The sequence below is a fragment of the Helicoverpa zea genome, chromosome 4 (genome assembly GCF_022581195.2).
Source record: "Helicoverpa zea isolate HzStark_Cry1AcR chromosome 4, ilHelZeax1.1, whole genome shotgun sequence".
NCBI classification, from domain to species: Eukaryota; Metazoa; Arthropoda; class Insecta; order Lepidoptera; family Noctuidae; genus Helicoverpa; species Helicoverpa zea.
The window spans coordinates 9,329,322-9,347,455 of NC_061455.1; the positions used below are offsets into that span (position 1 = coordinate 9,329,322).

At 40.1% G+C, this 18,134-nt stretch overlaps 1 protein-coding gene across 1 annotated transcript; it reads right to left on the reverse strand.

Annotated features, from left to right (window-relative positions):
• Nucleotides 1-2,061: 2,061 nt before the first annotated feature.
• Nucleotides 2,062-4,893, reverse strand: LOC124629899 (double-strand break repair protein MRE11). Its single transcript, XM_047163561.1, has one exon. It carries the CDS (start codon nucleotides 4,747-4,749, stop codon nucleotides 2,884-2,886), a length of 1,866 nt encoding a protein of 621 aa, XP_047019517.1. The 5' UTR covers nucleotides 4,750-4,893; the 3' UTR covers nucleotides 2,062-2,883.
• Nucleotides 4,894-18,134: the final 13,241 nt, after the last annotated feature.

The following is an 18,134-nucleotide window of genomic DNA, read 5'->3' on the forward strand; positions in this document are numbered from 1 at the left end:
GACACTAGAAGCACCGAGTCACAGGGGTGAAATCTCGTACCGAGCAAGACGTTCAGTTTGTGTAAAGCCTGTTCTGATTGACTAGGGCTTTCCGGATGCTGGCTGGTACTTCAACAACGTAGTTGCAGCTGGCAGCATTCCTTTTTCCTGACACCTCCGTTTCTTATTTTGCGAAGTCCACGTACGTACCTTTAGTTTCTTTTCTTCAGGGCACACAATTTTTTGGACAAAAGTTTTGGTCTCTTCACTAGTCTTGGTATGGTCACTAGGATATAGCGACTGAGCTAGTTGCATGAGGTCAAATAAGGCTTTTTGTTCCCTTCACCATGTCTGCAAAGGAAGTGCTTTCCGAATTTTTTTGATGAGAGTCTCCTGCAGTTTCTGCTTCATCTCAGTCAAACTAATTTAAGTATTTTATTTTATTCAGGAAACAAATAGTCACGTACAAAAAACTTACATAAGAAAACAATAAATATTATTCGTGGTGGCCTAGCGGGTAAAGAACCAACCTCTCGAGTATGAGGGCGTGGGTTCGATTCCAGCTCAGGCAAGTACCAATGCAACTAAGTTTGTTTGTACTTTCTAAGTCTATCCTAGACGCAATGGCTGATAAAAAGGTGAAGGAAAACATCTTGAGGAAATCTGGGGCCCGATTCTCCTAAAGTTTAACAATGTCAAAATCGAATCGCAATATGATCGCAATAGCAGTTTTAACCATTCTGCTACTAATAAAAGACCAATCGTATCGTATTCGATTGACATTTGATTGGTGTGCGATTGGTCTGCTATTTTGGTGATTTTGGTCTATACGGTAGTTTGCTGTACAATCATTTTGCAATCGTAAATCATTTGCAGACAAAATGATTCATTATTGAATGACAAAAAAGGATAAAAACGTTTATTTCAAAGAAAAAATAGCGGAATGCCACATACGCTTCCATCGTAATCGAGTCGGGATTGGATCTCAGTCGAATCGAGTCGAACGTGAATCGTATGACGGTTAAGTAAAATTAGGAGAATCGGGGCCCAGGAGTAGAAAAAACCTTAATTGCTTCATCTTTTGCGTGACTTTTGGGTTACTGCTGGCGGTGAAGAGCGATGTGGCAGTCCGCCACGGTGTGGGATCCATATTTGTAGATGATCACTTTTTGTCCATTTTGTAGTAAAAACTGTATAAATATATAAAACACAACAAAAACGAAGTCTTTAAGACTAGGTTACAATAAAAAAAAATGTTAAGAACCTAATTACGCTATTTTGAAGTTGCTTTGATGAGCACGTCTGTATTCGTCGAATAATGCGTTATCTTATAATTCTTATAGAATTAATCGTAATTACTTATACAATCTATTTTTCTCCTTAAAAAAATAAGGTTAGGTACATTATTTGTTATTTAATTGATAAGATGTAGGTATATGACATGTACCTACCTATGTGCCACAGTTTGATTACTTAGGTAATCCACCTATTTTAACCGACTTTTAGGCCTAGCCTGATAGGTACTATTTTCAGGCTTTGCATATTTAAAGTTACACATGAATAAGTACCTATCTACAAATGCAATCGGACAAGTGGGCCAACATCACAGGAAGGACAGGAAGACCAAGGAAACGCTGGAGAGCAGATAGACAGCTTCCAACAAGGACTGGTCATAAATAGCGACCGATAGGGAAAGATGGAAGGCTATGGGGGAGGCCTTTCCCAACCGTTGGACAACATAGGCTAAATAAAAAGAAAACATGTATAAGTGCGTTTGCGTTCTTCCGAGATGCGGGCATTGCCTCATAGTCAGGATCTAATGATGGTAACCCAAAAACTCCGGGACGGCACCTTGGATTTGTAGACACACTAGGCACGCACAAAAACTCGTGTTACTGACGACTACAAACCCATGAAGATTTAGAGCTGATTTAATGATAGAGAATAAGAGCCACGACAAAAGTATACCTGCGCGAGTGTGAAATACAGCTTAGTGTCCTCTTTGCTCTGTTGTATTGTACCTACCTACATATTTGTAATTTCGTGATGGTATCATAAAGAAAATCTAAGTAAAACATCGAAACAAATTATTATCATTTATTCTTATTCAATTCAGACCTAATAAAACAACCAGATTATTAAAAATACAAAGCATTTCAAATAAACTGTCTTTTACAGTACTGTGTCTTAAATTGTACATAAATACATGCATCAAGTATGTATTAACAATATTCTATCTCACGAATTTGTGAAGAAAGCAATCGCACCGCACGTTGGGTACTACGGTAAATCACTTCGAGTAGAACCCATTTATTTGTATTTTGTATCATAGTAGATATGATGGCACGGTCACGGAGCGGAGTTGTCATCCTAAAGTAGCGTACCAAAATGCGGGTGTTTGGAGGACGAGGAACGTTACTAGCTCCGACCTCATACGTCGTCTAGTGAAACCGCACTTTTTTTTTCAAGATAAAACCACTAATCAATTCAGCCGAATTTTTTTACAAGGACGTTAGTTCTAGTAAGTAAATAATCGTTTTGATTAGGTCCACCGTGCGTTACCTACATGACCTGACATGACATGGCATGACAAGGCGCCTGACCTAGCAAGATAAATTATAAAGGACAAATATCTACTCGCCTTAGCAAACATCAACAAATTGTGGGCAAACATTCCTAAGTTTACAGAAAAATGTAGCTTAACAGTTAACTATCGCCAAAGGGTATATAAACGTTAGTTAAGCGTTTTATGTCCGAGAACAAATTAAGGAGAATCTCGCCATAATGATCTAACGGTTTGTTTTCAATTTTATGAATTTGTAGTATTCGAAACGGAAATAATTCTTTTTTAAGAACTGATCAACAATCTTACAAACATGATAGCATCACAAAAGCAAAGGTCGTTCAGTCGGAGTCGTCGATGTCAGAAGAATCCCGACGGCGAGCCTTTGACGCAAAATTCTGAATCCATGTAGCAGTTTTCTGTGCGGCCGTACGGCGCGGCGTGCGGCGCTCGGGCGCGGCGGCGGGCGGCGCGGCGGCGGCGGGCGGCGCAGCGGCCTCGGGCTCGGCGCGGCCGCGGCCCCGCGCGCGAGGCCCGCGGGCGCGGCCGCCGCGAGGGCCGCGCGCCCCGCGCCCTCTGCCGCGTACTGCTGTCTCGGCCTCGGACCGAGTCGGCTCTTCGTCGCTCGATCCTTCGATTACAATCTGCGCCGGCGCAGCAGCTTTAAGCGCCGCAAGCTGAGTCACATCGGCTGCATCGATTTCATCGCGGAGCACTCGGAGCCTGTCTGCAATAGCTTCGATATCCGTATCAGTGTTGGACTCTATCAAAGTGGTGATACAACGCCTTCTATATGCATCGAGGGCAAATCTGAGAATCTCCTCATGTTGCTTAATAGTAAAATCCCGCACAGCTTCGGTCATAAGTTGGACTGGTAGCGCAGCGAGTCGGCGCTCAGGTGGCAGAGCATCGTAGTAGGCACGCAATAACGTCTCTACATTCGTGGAGTCTGCCACGTAGTCGGCAACATCCACCTCTTCTTCATGGCCTTGTCGCTTTTCGCGTATTTTCCGCTCGCGTTTTAAAAGTAGGATATCATTAGAGTTTGCAACCTGGCCTGTAAAGTTTTGGCCAAACCTTGCTCTATTAAATATCTGATCCTCCCTTTCATAAAAAACACTGAGTCTTATCAGTGGCATAGTTGGTTGTCTGGGGTCCCCAGATAACAGATTTTGTGCTTCCACTATTGCCTCATTGACCTTTTGCTTAAGATATTCTTGTACCTTTTCACTTTCATTGACATCCTCATCCCCAAGATTATGTTCTGACAACACAACTGTTTTAAAAATAAAGGGTCGCACAGTTTTCAACGGCAAAGCAGTTAGAATATAATCATTTTTATGTATTTGTAGCAATGCACAATGTTTGGGTCGAGCCTCACCAGCTGCCAATGATGTAGCCACCGTGCTGCCAGGCTGGATCACATTAAAGTGATCTGCTTCTCGATTGCCTTTCATATCATAGAGCTCACAGTCATGTTCATGACCCCACACAATTAAATCTAGAAATGTTGGTAATTCTGCTTCCTTAATGAAGTTTCCTGCACCTCTGTCCTCAGCTCTGTTCTGATGCAACACAAGTATGTTGAACCAGTCATGTTGTTCATCTCGCAGCATTTCTACCTTTTTCTCTTGGAACAGATGAGACAAGCGCTGGTCTTTAAGATGGCTTAAACCATATAGTGCAAGTTTGCTATCACCTTTTTGTAACAGTACAGGGGAAATACGGACATGAGTATAATCTGTCCACTTGCCAAAGTAATTAACCAGCCCTCCTGTAGAAAGTAAATCAAGGCTGCTTATGCCTTCCCGTCCAACAGGATCATCATGATTACCATGAATTGACAAAATCGGATAAGACACATTCAAGTTTGGGTCTTCATAATTGACGTTTCGAGAGAAGTTAATTGTCTGGTCCGACAGCAACTCGATACTTACAGGCTTATCGCCTAAGCAATACTTGCGTACGATTTCCATGCACTTATAGATGCAATTGAGAGACGGTTTCGCATGGTGGAACAAATCACCGCCAAGCAGTATCAAATCCACATCATATTGTACCGCCAGAGACAAAGTCTCTTCAAAAGCTATAAAACTATCCTCACCCCTGACAGGATGTTCTTCTAAATAACCTAAATGAATATCTGAAGCGATGAGAATTCTTATAGTTTCGTCTTGGGACCAAACACTTGAATCATTTCCAACCATATTAATATTTGTTATCACGTCAGTTTTCGGTAATATTATCGTACAAACTGAACATTGAAGTTATAAATCGCTTTCAATTAGCCGCCAACTTTCTACAAAGAAATTACGCTGTTTAGTCAACTCTGTCAACCTTCCTTCTGTCAATTCACTCAATTGTCAAGTTATATCAATGGAACGCGTTCAGAATCAAGCAGAATCTATGACAGCGTGACTCGAATATGTCGAATTGCGTAATCTTTTTATTACTTACTAGCTTCCGCCAGCGGCTTCGCCCGCGTGGTGTGTTGATAAAAAGTAGCCTATGTGTTAATCCAGGGTATCACCTATCTACATACCAAATTTCAATCAAATCGGTCCAGCCGTTTTTGCGTGATTGAATAACAAACATACATCCATACATTCTCACAAACTTTCACATTTATAATATAAGTAGGATTTCATGTTTATTTCAATTCCATAAGAAATGAAAAAACCCACGACGGTAAAAATCTTATTGAAAAATAATAAAATAACTCAAAACCCCCGACTTAACCAGTATACCATACCCCAGACTTACCATAATACATAACCGAGGAATATCCAGCGGGGCCTGCCAACCAGCTAAAGCAGTGTTTCCCAAAGTGGGCGATAACGGCCCCTTGTGGGCGCTGCAGGTCTCAAGGGGGCGGTAAGAGACCCAGAAAGAAAATAGGGGCGTTGTGTAGAGGCCTGGGGGGTGATTTGTAATTTTATTAAGACTGCGCCGAGCGAACACAGCGCGCGGAAAATAGGTATTTACTGCGGCGCGCTAGTTGTGTGCGTCGTTACGCACACAACGACAAGTTCGCTCGGTGGCCGCTTGCGTTGCATGGCAGAAGTGAGTAAGTCAGAATTTTTAGAATTTGAGTGACTGAGTGTAACTTAGTTTTTAAATTTTGAGTATATTGAGTGAATTGAAAAGACGAATAATGAATATTTTGACGGTTCTGTGTAGGTACATAAATCCGTGTCCCTTCGTCCAGCATACTCACCATGGAATCCTGATATTTCATGAATGTCAAAAAACTGTTCTGAAATAGTGCTAAATAGTGCCCAAAGGAAAAAAATAGTGCTCTTGTACTTGCGAAGATATAGCCATAGTTCGATGAGTATGCTGGACGAAGGTTTCGCCCAGCATACTCACCTCCGTCCGGAGAATCTGTATACGCTTCAAACATAATTCATACTTCAAAAAATAGTTCCCAAATAGTGCCAAACGGTGCCCAAAAAGAAAAAACAGTGCTCGAATAACTTCGGAGTTATAGGCTAGGAGGCCTCTTAGACAACGACTTGTGAACATCAACTAATATGAATTACAAGATTGCTCAGATTCGGTTCTATATTTCTCTCCACGTAGTTTATATATCTGTCCTATTTTACTGAATATAGAAAAAATAAAAATCATGTCAATGTCAATCGGTCGCTCCGTTTCGTAATTAAAGTAGACACAAACAAACAAATAAAAAGGCAACAGACACACTATCACATTTTGATAGTTATTAGTACTCGTAGATATCTATCATGTTTTAACAAGTTTTTGTTAAATAACCCGAATTGTGAATTCCTGTATCAGTCGGCTGGTTCAAGTTGTACGACCAGGATGGCACGGGCAGAAGAGACAAGTCACTGAGGGTGCCATTCTAATCTGCAAAGCCTAGGTTCACTTCATTATTCAAAGGACAATGCCAGGGTCTGGGCTCAAAGTTTGCCCAGCAGTGGGAGTAGTTCCAGCTGGTTCCATAGTGCACTCTGAACATGAAATCCAAATATTTTTGAAATCGGTCCCAGAGGTCCCGAGAAAAACCGGTTCAAATGTTCTCCATAGATAGTCACTTAACAAAGCCTGAGCCATTTGCCCAGTAGTAAAAGTGGTCGAAATAGGTTCTTTACTGCACTGTTAACACGAAATCTAAATATTTTGGAAATCGGTCCAAGAGGTCCCGAGAAAAACCGGTTCTAATGTTCAACTTGAACAGTCACTTTACAAAGCCCAAGCCGTTTGCCCAGTAGTGGAAATAGTTAAAATAGGTTCCTTACTTCACTCTTAACACGGAATCCAAATATTTTTGAAATCGGTCCCAGAGGTCCCGAGAAAAACCGGTTCAAATGTTCTCCATAGATAGTCACTTAACAAAGCCTGAGCCATTTGCCCAGTAGTGAAAGTGGTCGAAATAGGTTCTTTACTGCACTGTTAACACGAAATCCAAATATTTTTGAAATCGGTCCCTGAGGTCCTGAGAAAAACCGGTTCAAATGTTCTCCATAGATAGTCACTTAACAAAGCCTGAGCCATTTGCCCAGTAGTGAAAGTGGTCGAAATAGGTTCTTTACTGCACTGTTAATACGAAATCCAAATATTTTGGAAATCGGTCCCAGAGGTCCCGAGAAAAACCGGTTATAACGTTAAACTTGAACAGTCACTTTATAAAGCCCAAGCCATTTGCCCAGTAGTGGGAATGGTTAGAATAGGTTCTTTACTTCACTCTTAAGACGGAATCCAAATATTTTTGAAATCGGTCCCAGAGGTCCCGAGAAGAACCGGTTCAAATGTTCTCCATAGATAGTCACTTAACAAAGCCTGAGCCATTTGCCCAGTAGTGAAAGTGGTCGAAATAGGTTCTTTACTGCACTGTTAACACGAAATCCAAATATTTTGGAAATCGGTCCCAGAGGTCCCGAAAAAAACCGGTTATAATGTTAAACTTGAACAGTCACTTTATAAAGCCCAAGCCATTTGCCCAGTAGTGGGAATGGTTAGAATAGGTTCTTTACTTCACTCTTAAGACGGACTCCAAATATTTTTGAAATCGGTCCCAGAGGTCAAGAGAAAAACCGGTTCTCATGTTAGCCAGCCATTGTTAGCTAGCCATTTTAAGCAGCCACAAACCTAACAACCTTCTTTTCTTGAAATAACATTCAGATAGTTAGTGGTTTCACTGTTAACAGGATAAAATAACAGAAATAGACGTTTAAAGGTAATTGTTGTTTCTCTTGCTTTTCAGTCTCTATCTACTACAATCAGTCCTAAGTTCGTGTAGCGTCATGCAATTAATATCCGTAATGGCAATGGAAAAATCTTATCAGGACGAATTAATTAAGCTCGAACACGAGGTAGTAAATAGTTACCGTTGAGGAATTCCCTCGTCTCACTGTCGTCTCCATCGGCAGGTCAGGTCTTAACCTCCACAGTTTTGTGGTGTCGGAGACATATACCCGAATGACAAGTTTTTATTCGATATGTGCTTACAATTTCCGAGAGTTCCCTATTGTTTTAAGGTTTCTATCACCAGACCCTGGACCGAATAACAAAGGAACTATTTGGAAAGTAAATCCTTTCAAACAATAAAATGATTGTTTATATCGGTTGGTAAACGACGGAGTTAATATGCACGTACTTACGTAAAAAGAATACAAACGAACTGAGTGAGAAACTCCTCCATTTTTTGAAGTCGGTAAAAAAAATTCTCGTTCAATACCTCGTATTTGTCGATTAATATTATAATGCATTTCAATTAAGGTAATAAAAGTGGAATAGTTAAGAGTTCGTAAGGATGTTTTTCGTAATATTGAATAAGAGTCAAACCAGTTTTTCTCAGGACTCCCGGGATAGATTTCGAAATATTTCGGTCTGGGACCTATTATAAGCCTATGGAACATAATACACTATGCAGTTACTGTGGGCAACTCTTGAGCCCAACTTCCATACAAAGAATAGCATTGTCCTTTAAACAAAACTACAACAGTGCATGCGCAAACAAGGCATGACGTCGAGGCGGCACTGGAGGGGTGCCAGTCCGGCTGTCACCCCTCTCTTTCTCGTTTATTTATGTTTTTTCCCGGTTTACTTAAATTAATTCCTCAAAGTTATAAAAAAAAAACAGTTTTTTCAACATTTCTGGTTTATTCTGCGCCCTTTGAGTCAGTCAAAAAATTTTGCGCTCGCTCCACTCGCGCCTCTCACTTAACAGTGACTATTTTCTAATTTCTTTAGGTATCATTGCGTCCCAAAAATCAAAAAATTTGCGCTCGCGGCTTCTTCTCTTTGCAGTGTTTTTTTTTTCCACACTTGTTGAGGTACTTTTGTGCCCCAAAACTAAACAATTTGCGCGGTTTTTTTTAACTTGTTTTGGTACTTTACTCTTCCAAAACTCAAAAATTTCGCGCTCGCTGCGCTCGCGGCTTTTTCACTTGTGACTGGTTTTTATAAAACATGTTTGGGTTCTATTATGATGTCCCAAAACTCAAAAATTACGGGCTCGCTTCGCTAGCGCTTCAAAAGTTTGCAGTGATCTGTCTCCGGTTTCTTTATGTTAAACCAGGCAAAAAGCACCATGAATGACCATATTGCACCATATTTTGTCGTTTTTTTGGGGGGTGCTCAATAAGTAGTCCGCCCCGGGTGCCACCCGATGCTACGCCGCCACTGTAAGAGTCAACTTGAGACCTAAGCGCCGCGGTATGTTACCTACCTGCGCTCAGGTTTCAAGTTGCGGGTTATAGTAAAAGTTTCGTTTAGAACTCTCCGTTAATAAACATATATAGGTCACAATAATTAATTAATTTAATTTGAAGTTATAGTGGTTTTTAAATAGGTGAAAAAATGGGGGGCGCTAAAAAAATATTTATTCTCAAAGTGGGCAGTAGACAAAATAAGTTTGGGAACCACTGAGCTAAAGGATTTCTAGTGTCGTGAATACAATTATTGAAGAATTGGAGATATTTGACGATGACATAAAATACACTCATGAGTATGATTAATTGTTGAAATTTCATATAGAAAAGGCAGCCCCCGACGGTTATTCCTCGGTTATGTATTATGGTAAGTCTGGGGTATGGTATACTGGTTAAGTCGGGGGTTTTGAGTTATTTTATTATTTTTCAATAAGATTTTTACCGTCGTGGGTTTTTTCAAAATTTTTAATTTTGCTTAATTTTATTTCAGACTTTTTAAAGAGCATATATACGAATTATAGTCTATACAGGGTTATAGGTAAAACACTAACAACCTCTCAGGACCATATTACTAATATCATAAACTAAAACTTTTGTTCTATGACTTTTAATAATTCTCAGATTTTAGTTCATCAAAATTTTCACACAAAAATTAAAATATTTCAAGTGTACGCTCTAAAAGTTACGAAGTCTATGCGAAGCACATTAAACAGTAGTACAAAAGACAGCGGAGGGGGGCGGGGAGCGGGGCTCGGGGGGTTTGACCTATTTACGAGCGGCCGTCAGTCGTTTTTATGCGCCCGCGTCGCATCGTACGTGTCCTGTAGTGATTATCTTTTCAGTATGGCGTATCGATATTCAAATGTCGAGTACACGGAAATGGTGCGAATGCTGGCTAGGTGTGATGACAATGTTTCGGAAGCCTGTTGCCAATACGCCATACGATTCCCAAACATCCTTGCACCTATAGTCTGTTTTTTAATCTCGTAGACTAAATTGACACTTGCAAAATGTCGAACTTTCTAATAATTTTGCTAGCTCTGTGGTGCAATGTTGTACTTACGATACCGGTTCGTTGAATCGTAACTTTTTATCTATAATAGACGAATTTAATATTCATTCAAAGTTTTATATTTAAAATTCACGTACGTACACATGGCTGTACGACGTGCTACAAACTGCCAGGGATATCTGACCACGCAAAGCCATGCGTAATCATCAAGGATAAGCCCATTATTTCAGGATGACTTATTGTAAAAAGTTACGATTCAACGAACCGGTATCGTAAGTACAACACTGCACCACAGAGCTAGCAAAATTATTAGAAAGTTTGACATTTTGCAAGTTTCAATTTAGTCTACGAGATTAAAAAACAGACTATAGCTGAGTAACAATGCTAGCCGCCACACAGCGGTCACGAGATTAAAGGCAATTCCGGCATGCCATCAGGGATAGTGATCGTCCACCGAGGCACACAGTACGTGAAGAAGACGATATTTTTTTATTTTTTTTATTTGACCTTTTCGTAAAAAGGCGGGAAATCGTAGTGTAGCCAAACGAATTTATTGTAATGTGTGATAATCTCAACTCGTCCGCACACTCTAAGGTCGACTAATTGCTCGACTGGTCTCGATCGGGCCTTTTGTTGGTGAAGAAATGGTAGGGGCGTGCAAATTTTATCACTATAACAAAATAGAGTTGAAATGTGTTAGATAGACCAATGAAATCTTGTAGGTTTGTTTTTGGCAAATGTATTATGTTTTATAAAAAGTCATAGAACAAAAGTTGTAGTTTATGACGTTAGTAATACAGTCCTGCAAGGTTGTTAGTGATTTACCAATAACTCTGTATAATATGTTATTGCTATATTATTTTGCACTAATATTGTAGCGCCCTCTAATGAGTAACACATTGCTGATGAAAACAGAATTGTAATCGGACGTTTTGATTATATTGCAACATTGTTTAATAATAAATGTATTAAAATAAATTGTTTATAAATTGTCCTAATATTGTGGCGCACCCTAGCGAGTTACAGCCATGACACCTGTCTAAGAACATGAACTCATCGAACACAAATCCGTTATTGAAAACTGCATCAGAATCAGATCATTAGTTTAGAAGGTAGGTGGGAACATTACTTTTATGTTTTGCCCTAATATTGTGGCGCCCCCTAGTGAGTTACAGCCATGACACCTGTCTAAGAACATGAACTCATCGAACACAAACCCTTTATTGAAATCCGCATCAAAATCAGATAATTAGTTTAGCAGATAGGTGGGAACATTACTTTGCGTAAACGCACACACAAACACTCAAACTCACAAACACACAAACGCACATCTCTCACCCTAAACGCATATACCTGCTCCGTTCCGTCGTGTGTAAAAATGAACTTTGTATCTAAATCTCTGTCCGTAAAACCGGGTAAAACGGAAAAAAGCGAAATACTACTCACTGATTAATTACGAAATCTCAGAAACTATAAACTCCTACAAACTTGAAGGTAGGTAGGTTCTTTATTAGAGTAAAGACATGCGTTAAGTGATTATAACACGGTACCGCGCACCGCCATAGAGGGCGGTGGCGCTCGAACAAAAGAGCACCGCTCGAACGCGCGGTCAGGCGGTGTACGTGTGTTAGGCATCAACGGATTTAATGAGATCCGCTTTACTATAATCTCGCTCTAATGTACCGCCCCACTCATTATTTCCGTCTCTTTCTATCAGTGCAGCGCGGCTAGGTTGCGCGGCGCGGGCGTCGCGCTCTTCAGTACGCTTTTGAATCTCAGGCTAACAACACGTATCCAGAATTTCAACGCTTTTTCCTGTGAAGTCTTAGAATTGCATACAATTTTCCTGTATACCGCTCGGCGCCCTAAGCCCAGCGGCCAGCGACGACTGGTGCTCTCTTTGACACCCGAAACCAAAGTCGTTTGACTTCCGAATCAAGACGACTCGTCTTCGTATCTATGTTACAGCCATAGTGATTAAATAAATATTATACATAATCACTGGTCATTATATATAATACCTAAATTGACTTGACAATGTGATAAATTAATTACAATGTATTCATAATAGCTGGTCAAATTTAGCCAAAGAAATAAATATGGTAGGTATAACCAACTTACTGTTAATTCCAAGGTACTGACTAATTCTTAAACGGTTTAAGTTATTGTCGACTTCTCTATCTGAGAGAAAATATAGAAGCATCATTTAATTTTTACAGCCAAAGTAATAAATCTAAATATTATATATGTCGGCGCGTTTATAACATTAAAATTATGAGCGGGTAACCCCGAATAGAGTAGTAAGTGTCACGACGAGTAATGGCAGCGGTCATTCTGGTGACAGGTGCCAACTGAAGTGCGCACATACTAACCTATTGGCTCGAAATCTCATTCCATCTTACTGATTGTGTGCGATTGTGAATAAAGTGGTGAGGAAACCAAATAATGGAACATCGGACTACACAAGCGTGCCTTTATTTTTGAATTCCGGTCGTTGCAACGCAAACGATGGAAGATGACAGCCAGAACCGCCGCGAGGCTCCTTCTGACGTTCCCACATATATATTATCTAGCTATTATTTATAATATCTACTCAAATTGGATAAAGTGATAATATCTCCATAGACTTGGATAATGTAATAAAACGAGTAGGTATAAGATTATTATTTCACGTTAACTAACAAAAGTGTCTGGTAGCTGACCTTAATATAATTCGAAAAAGGCTAGTTAGCTCAGAGCAGGGCACGCCATAATAGTAGCGAAAAGTCCCCTCTTCGAGGTGTGGCTCGGGCCACTATACGGATGGCCCGGAGGACACGATGAAACTCACAGTCCAGGTGTGCCCTGCCTGGAAAGGGCACCGCCGTGTCCTCGTCGATGCAATCGGCAGCGGCGACCTCTCGTGCCCAGCTCTGGTTCAAGCTATGGTCCGGGGTGAGAGGTAATGGGATGCCGTCGTCTCATACAGACGCTAGAGAAGTTCACATCTCTCATCCCAACTGCTGCCATGGACGTGGAAGGCACCACGGGCGCCGGGTGTCGAGTGACGTCCAACGGCTATCGTAGGCGTGGGTCCGTGGGCGGTGAGTTTCGGGTGGTTTATCGTTCTTCCGTCTCTTAGAAGACACGGGCCCGACTCGGCAGCGCGTGTTGTTCTACGCGCTCCTCGAAAAGATTCAGCAAACCCCAGTGGGTTTAAGTCACTAACAGTCTGACACTCTTTCAAGCTGCTAAACCACAGCGGGAGGAGTCATTTGATACATTTACACACATTGCTGATGAAACAATTGCAATGTGTTCATATATGCTCTCTAAAAAGTCTAAAATAAAATTAAGCAAAATTAAAAATTTTGAAAAAACCCCCGACGGTGAAAATCTTATCGAAAAATAATAAAATAATTCAAAACCCCCGACTTAACCCAATTATATAGGAATATCCGTCGGGGCTGCCTTTAAACCAGCTAAAGGATTTCTAGTGTCGTAAATACAATTGTTGAAGAATTGTAGATGTTTAACGATGACATAAAATACACTCAATATGAACATATTGAAATTTCATATAGAAAAGATAGCCCTCGACGGTTATTCCTATATAATTGGGTTAAGTCGGGGGTTTTGAGTTATTTTATTATTTTTCGATAAGATTTTTACCGTCGGGGGTTTTTTCAAAATGTTTAATTTTGCTTAATTTTATTTTAGACTTTTTAGAGAGCATATATGAACACATTGCAATTGTTTCATCAGCAATGTGTACGTTGCGTTGATGAAAACAGAATTGTAATCAGACGTTTTGATTATATTGCAACATTGTTTGGCACTAATATTGTGGCGCCCCCTAGTGAGTTATAGCCATGACACCTAACTAAGAATATGAACTCATCGAACACAAAACCGTTATTGAAAACCGCATCAAAATCGGATCATTAGTGTAGAAGGTAGGTGGGAACATTACTTTGCTGTTTTGCCCTAATATTGTGGCGCCCCCTAGTGAGCTACAGCCATGACACCTGTCTAAGAACATGAACTCATCGAACACAAATCCGTTATTGAAAACTGTCCCAAAATCAGATCATTAGTTTAGAAGGTAGGTGGAAACATTACTTTGCTGTTTTGCCCTAATATTGTGGCGCCGCCTAGTGAGTTATAGTCATGACACCTGTGTAGGAACATGAACTCGTCGAACACAAATACGTTATTGAAAACCGCATCAAAATCAGATCATTAGTTTAGAAGATAGGAGGGAACATTACTTTGCACAAACGCACACACAAACACACAAACTCACAAACACACAAACGCACATCTCTCACCCTAAACGCATATACCTGCTCCGTTCCGTCGTGGGTAAAAAAAGTCGACAATAACTTAAACCGTTTAAGAATTAGTCAGTACCAAGTTGGTTATATCTACCATATTTATTACTTTGGCTAACTTTGACCAGCTATTATGAATAATATCCAGATAAAGAAATTAATTTATCACATTGTCAAGTTAATTTAGGTATTATATATAATGACAAGTGATTATGTATAATATTTATTTCATCACTATGGCTGTAACATAATGACAAAAATACATGGTCGCCTAGCCCTTACACTCAGGGTAGTAGGGATCATTTGCTGGTGACAGCTTTAAACCACAAACAGAAATGTTTAATCGGGTACCTAATAGAAACCCAGAACAAACAAAATGATCACGTGGAAAAAATCCTGTCGAATCTCGTACCGCGAGAGGGCGCCACACAGCCACTGGAGCCTGACCCAAATGCCTCTTTTGACTCCTTACCGGATAGCACTCAGTCGGAGAACGAGGATGAACCATCTCAAAACAATACCACCGATGGACGAGAGAATACGAACTACGACGGAAGATAACAGAGGCTCAAAGAGAATTGGCCAGTTTACAGTCAAGGAACGTGGACGCTTTTGATTTCACTCCAACTACAATTGTAACCGAGCCTTAATGACACCCTACTGACGGAGGCTGGGGGTTTTGGGGCCTCTGTCGCCCCAGCGAACTTCTCTGGAGCTGGTGACACGCTCTTTGGTGTTGTGATCTTTTTAGGTTTCACTGGGGTGGCAGGTGCCGAGCTGGGGAAGGGGGTTTGGCTGGCCTCCAACACCTCGACGCTCTTCCTGACGTTTGTGTTTATCGGCTGAGCCGGGCTCACATTTGAAGAAGCGCCAGGAGACACATCTTGGGTTGGCGGGGCATTTTACCTGATTACATGGGTCCGGATACTGAACATATTTGAGCTTTATTGTTAACAACAAAGGACAGAAGACAAATTTGCTGTTATGGATGGCGGCGTCCGAACAGCTAGCTGTGTGGGCACCTTAGCAGGGCTACTCTTCATGCTAGGAAGAAGGGTCCAAAGGTCCCTGGTTAGCCTCTGGATACCTCACAGAGCTAATTGCCGTCGAGTGCTCGTCCTTGTGCTATGCACCGCCTGTGTATAGGGTTGGAAGGTGCAGTCAAGAATTTGTATAAGTCCAATCAGAATTGATCAAAAGATCTAATAATGTCTTGATGTTGATTTGTTTTTAAACTGTTTAAAAGATTCAAGAAAAATAATAAAATAAAATAAACTCTCAGATAGATTCTATAAACCTGAGATCACTGTCCGCAAACAATACATATAAATACCTGGGTATCCGGGTGAGTCTATCAGACATATTATATCTGGTTGTTCTCATTTGGCTAATGGTGAATATTTGCACAGACATAACCAAGTAGCCAAGATCATCCACCAGCAGCTTGCTCTGCAATACAACCTTGTAGACCTTGAGGTACCTTACTACAAGTATGCACCCGACCTAGTTCTCGAAAAGGACCATATCACGTTGTACTGAGATCGATCTATCATCACTGACAGGACTATTGTAGCCAATAAGCCTGATATAGTGGTGATAGATCGATTAGTGCGCCGCGCGATGATAACACTGGTCAACAAATTATTATTATTTTTTTGGTGCAAAGGTGAAATATACAATTTCTTGTAGAATATTTCATACGTAATCGAAGTCCAGAACATGAAGTTGCACTAGCATGTAGGGATTTAGAGATATACCCCTCCTAAAGTACCAAAAACGCGTTTTTTTATGATATTTGATGTAATTTTTTGGGGACAGCAATATTTTCTAGTAATTTCTAACTAAAGCATTATATAGTACTACTTTCCCCGCATTAACCCCATTTTAGTATATATTTTTGCAAGTTTTCTTTCTCAATATATACCATTTTAAATATAAAGTGGAGTTTTTTCATACTAACAGGCCAAATAAAATATAGGGAAGATCGAACTATCGTACCTGTATACATATTTCATGAAAATTTAAACTCTTAGCGTTCGAAATAAAAATGAATTTCAATCGGGAAGAGTAGTACTATATAATGCTATAGATAGAAACTAAAAAACAATTTTGCTGTCCTTCAAAAAAATCGTCAAATAGGTATCGTTAAAAAAATTAAATTATAAATTTAAAAAAACCCCCGACCCAAAAAAAGTACGCAATTAAACCCTATAAAAAGCAAAAAATAACTTTAAACACTACGTAAGTACCAACTAAAGCATGTCAGACTAAACAAAATTTTGTCGTGTCGGGGGACCGCTCTAATTTATTAGCCTAACGTTAGAAGTAATAATTATAACTACTACATTATATTTACTACTTATAACTTTGTATATAATTGTGTTTAGATACGTGTTTTTTATACGAGTGTTGTAATTAGGTAGGTATCATTTGATTTATGTAAGTATTTTTAAAGGTAAAAAGCGGTCCCCCGACACGTCAAAATTTTGTTTAGTCTGACATGCTTTAGTTGGTACTTACGTAGTGTTTAAAGTTATTTTTTGCTTTTTATAGGGTTTAATTGCGTACTTTTTTTGGGTCGGGGGTTTTTTTAAATTTATAATTTAATTTTATTTCATGCTTTTTGAAGGAGCTCCTTAATTTTTCCTTCCTTCATTTAATTTCTTTTATTTTAAGATGGGGTCGCTATATGCGATCACGGCCAAAGGAAGCTGTTTAACAATCCTCATGACAAACTGGCTCTGGGAGAATTGCACAGATTGAGAATCAATAAAGATTAACTTTTGGTCATTCTAGATTTTCAGCAAAAATATAAATCGGTTTATCCGTTTCATTCCGGCATTCCAGGGTTTCATCCATCACATCCCATTTCCAGCATCAGGTTCTCGTCAATTAGAATCATGAAGAGAACTAGTCAAGACAAATTCAACGAGCCCAAACTCGATGCGTTTACTAAAAGGCAGTTCAGGGTTACGTCTCCTACCTTCGTGCCCTAACAGCAGACCAGCTCAGCGGTTCCAGAAGACATTAGTGTTTCAAATTTCAGATCCCACATATGCTTGCAAGTAAACTGAGCGTGTAACATTCCTATCACACCTATCAAACGAGGTGATGACCTTGAAGACCTGAACCGATTTCCACCAAACATAGCTAATGACATTCCTTTCAAATAAAAAAAACCGCATTACAATCTGATCATCCGTTTGGGAGCTACGATGCCACATACACACACACACACACACACACACACACACACACACACACAGACACGTCAAACTTATAACACCCCGTCGTTTTTGCGTCGGGGGTTAAAAACGCGTTTTTGGTACTTTAGGAGGGGTATATCTCTAAATCCCTACGTGCAAGTGCAACTTGTTCTGGACTTCGATTACGTATCAAATTATCTATAAGAAATGATATATTTCACCTTTGCACCAAAAATGCTGTTGACCAGTGTAATCGATGTCGCCGTTCCGCATGACGAGAACCTCGTGAAAGCAGAAAAAGAGAAACAAATAAAGTATCTTGACTTAGCGCACGAGGTTGTCGCCATGTGTCTGTTATTGTTATTGTGCCGATTGTCGTTACGG

Coding starts and splice junctions, on each gene's coding strand:
- LOC124629899 (XM_047163561.1), bottom strand. CDS start 4,749: ATGGTTGGAAATGATTCAAGTGTTTGGTCCCAAGACGAAACTATAAGA.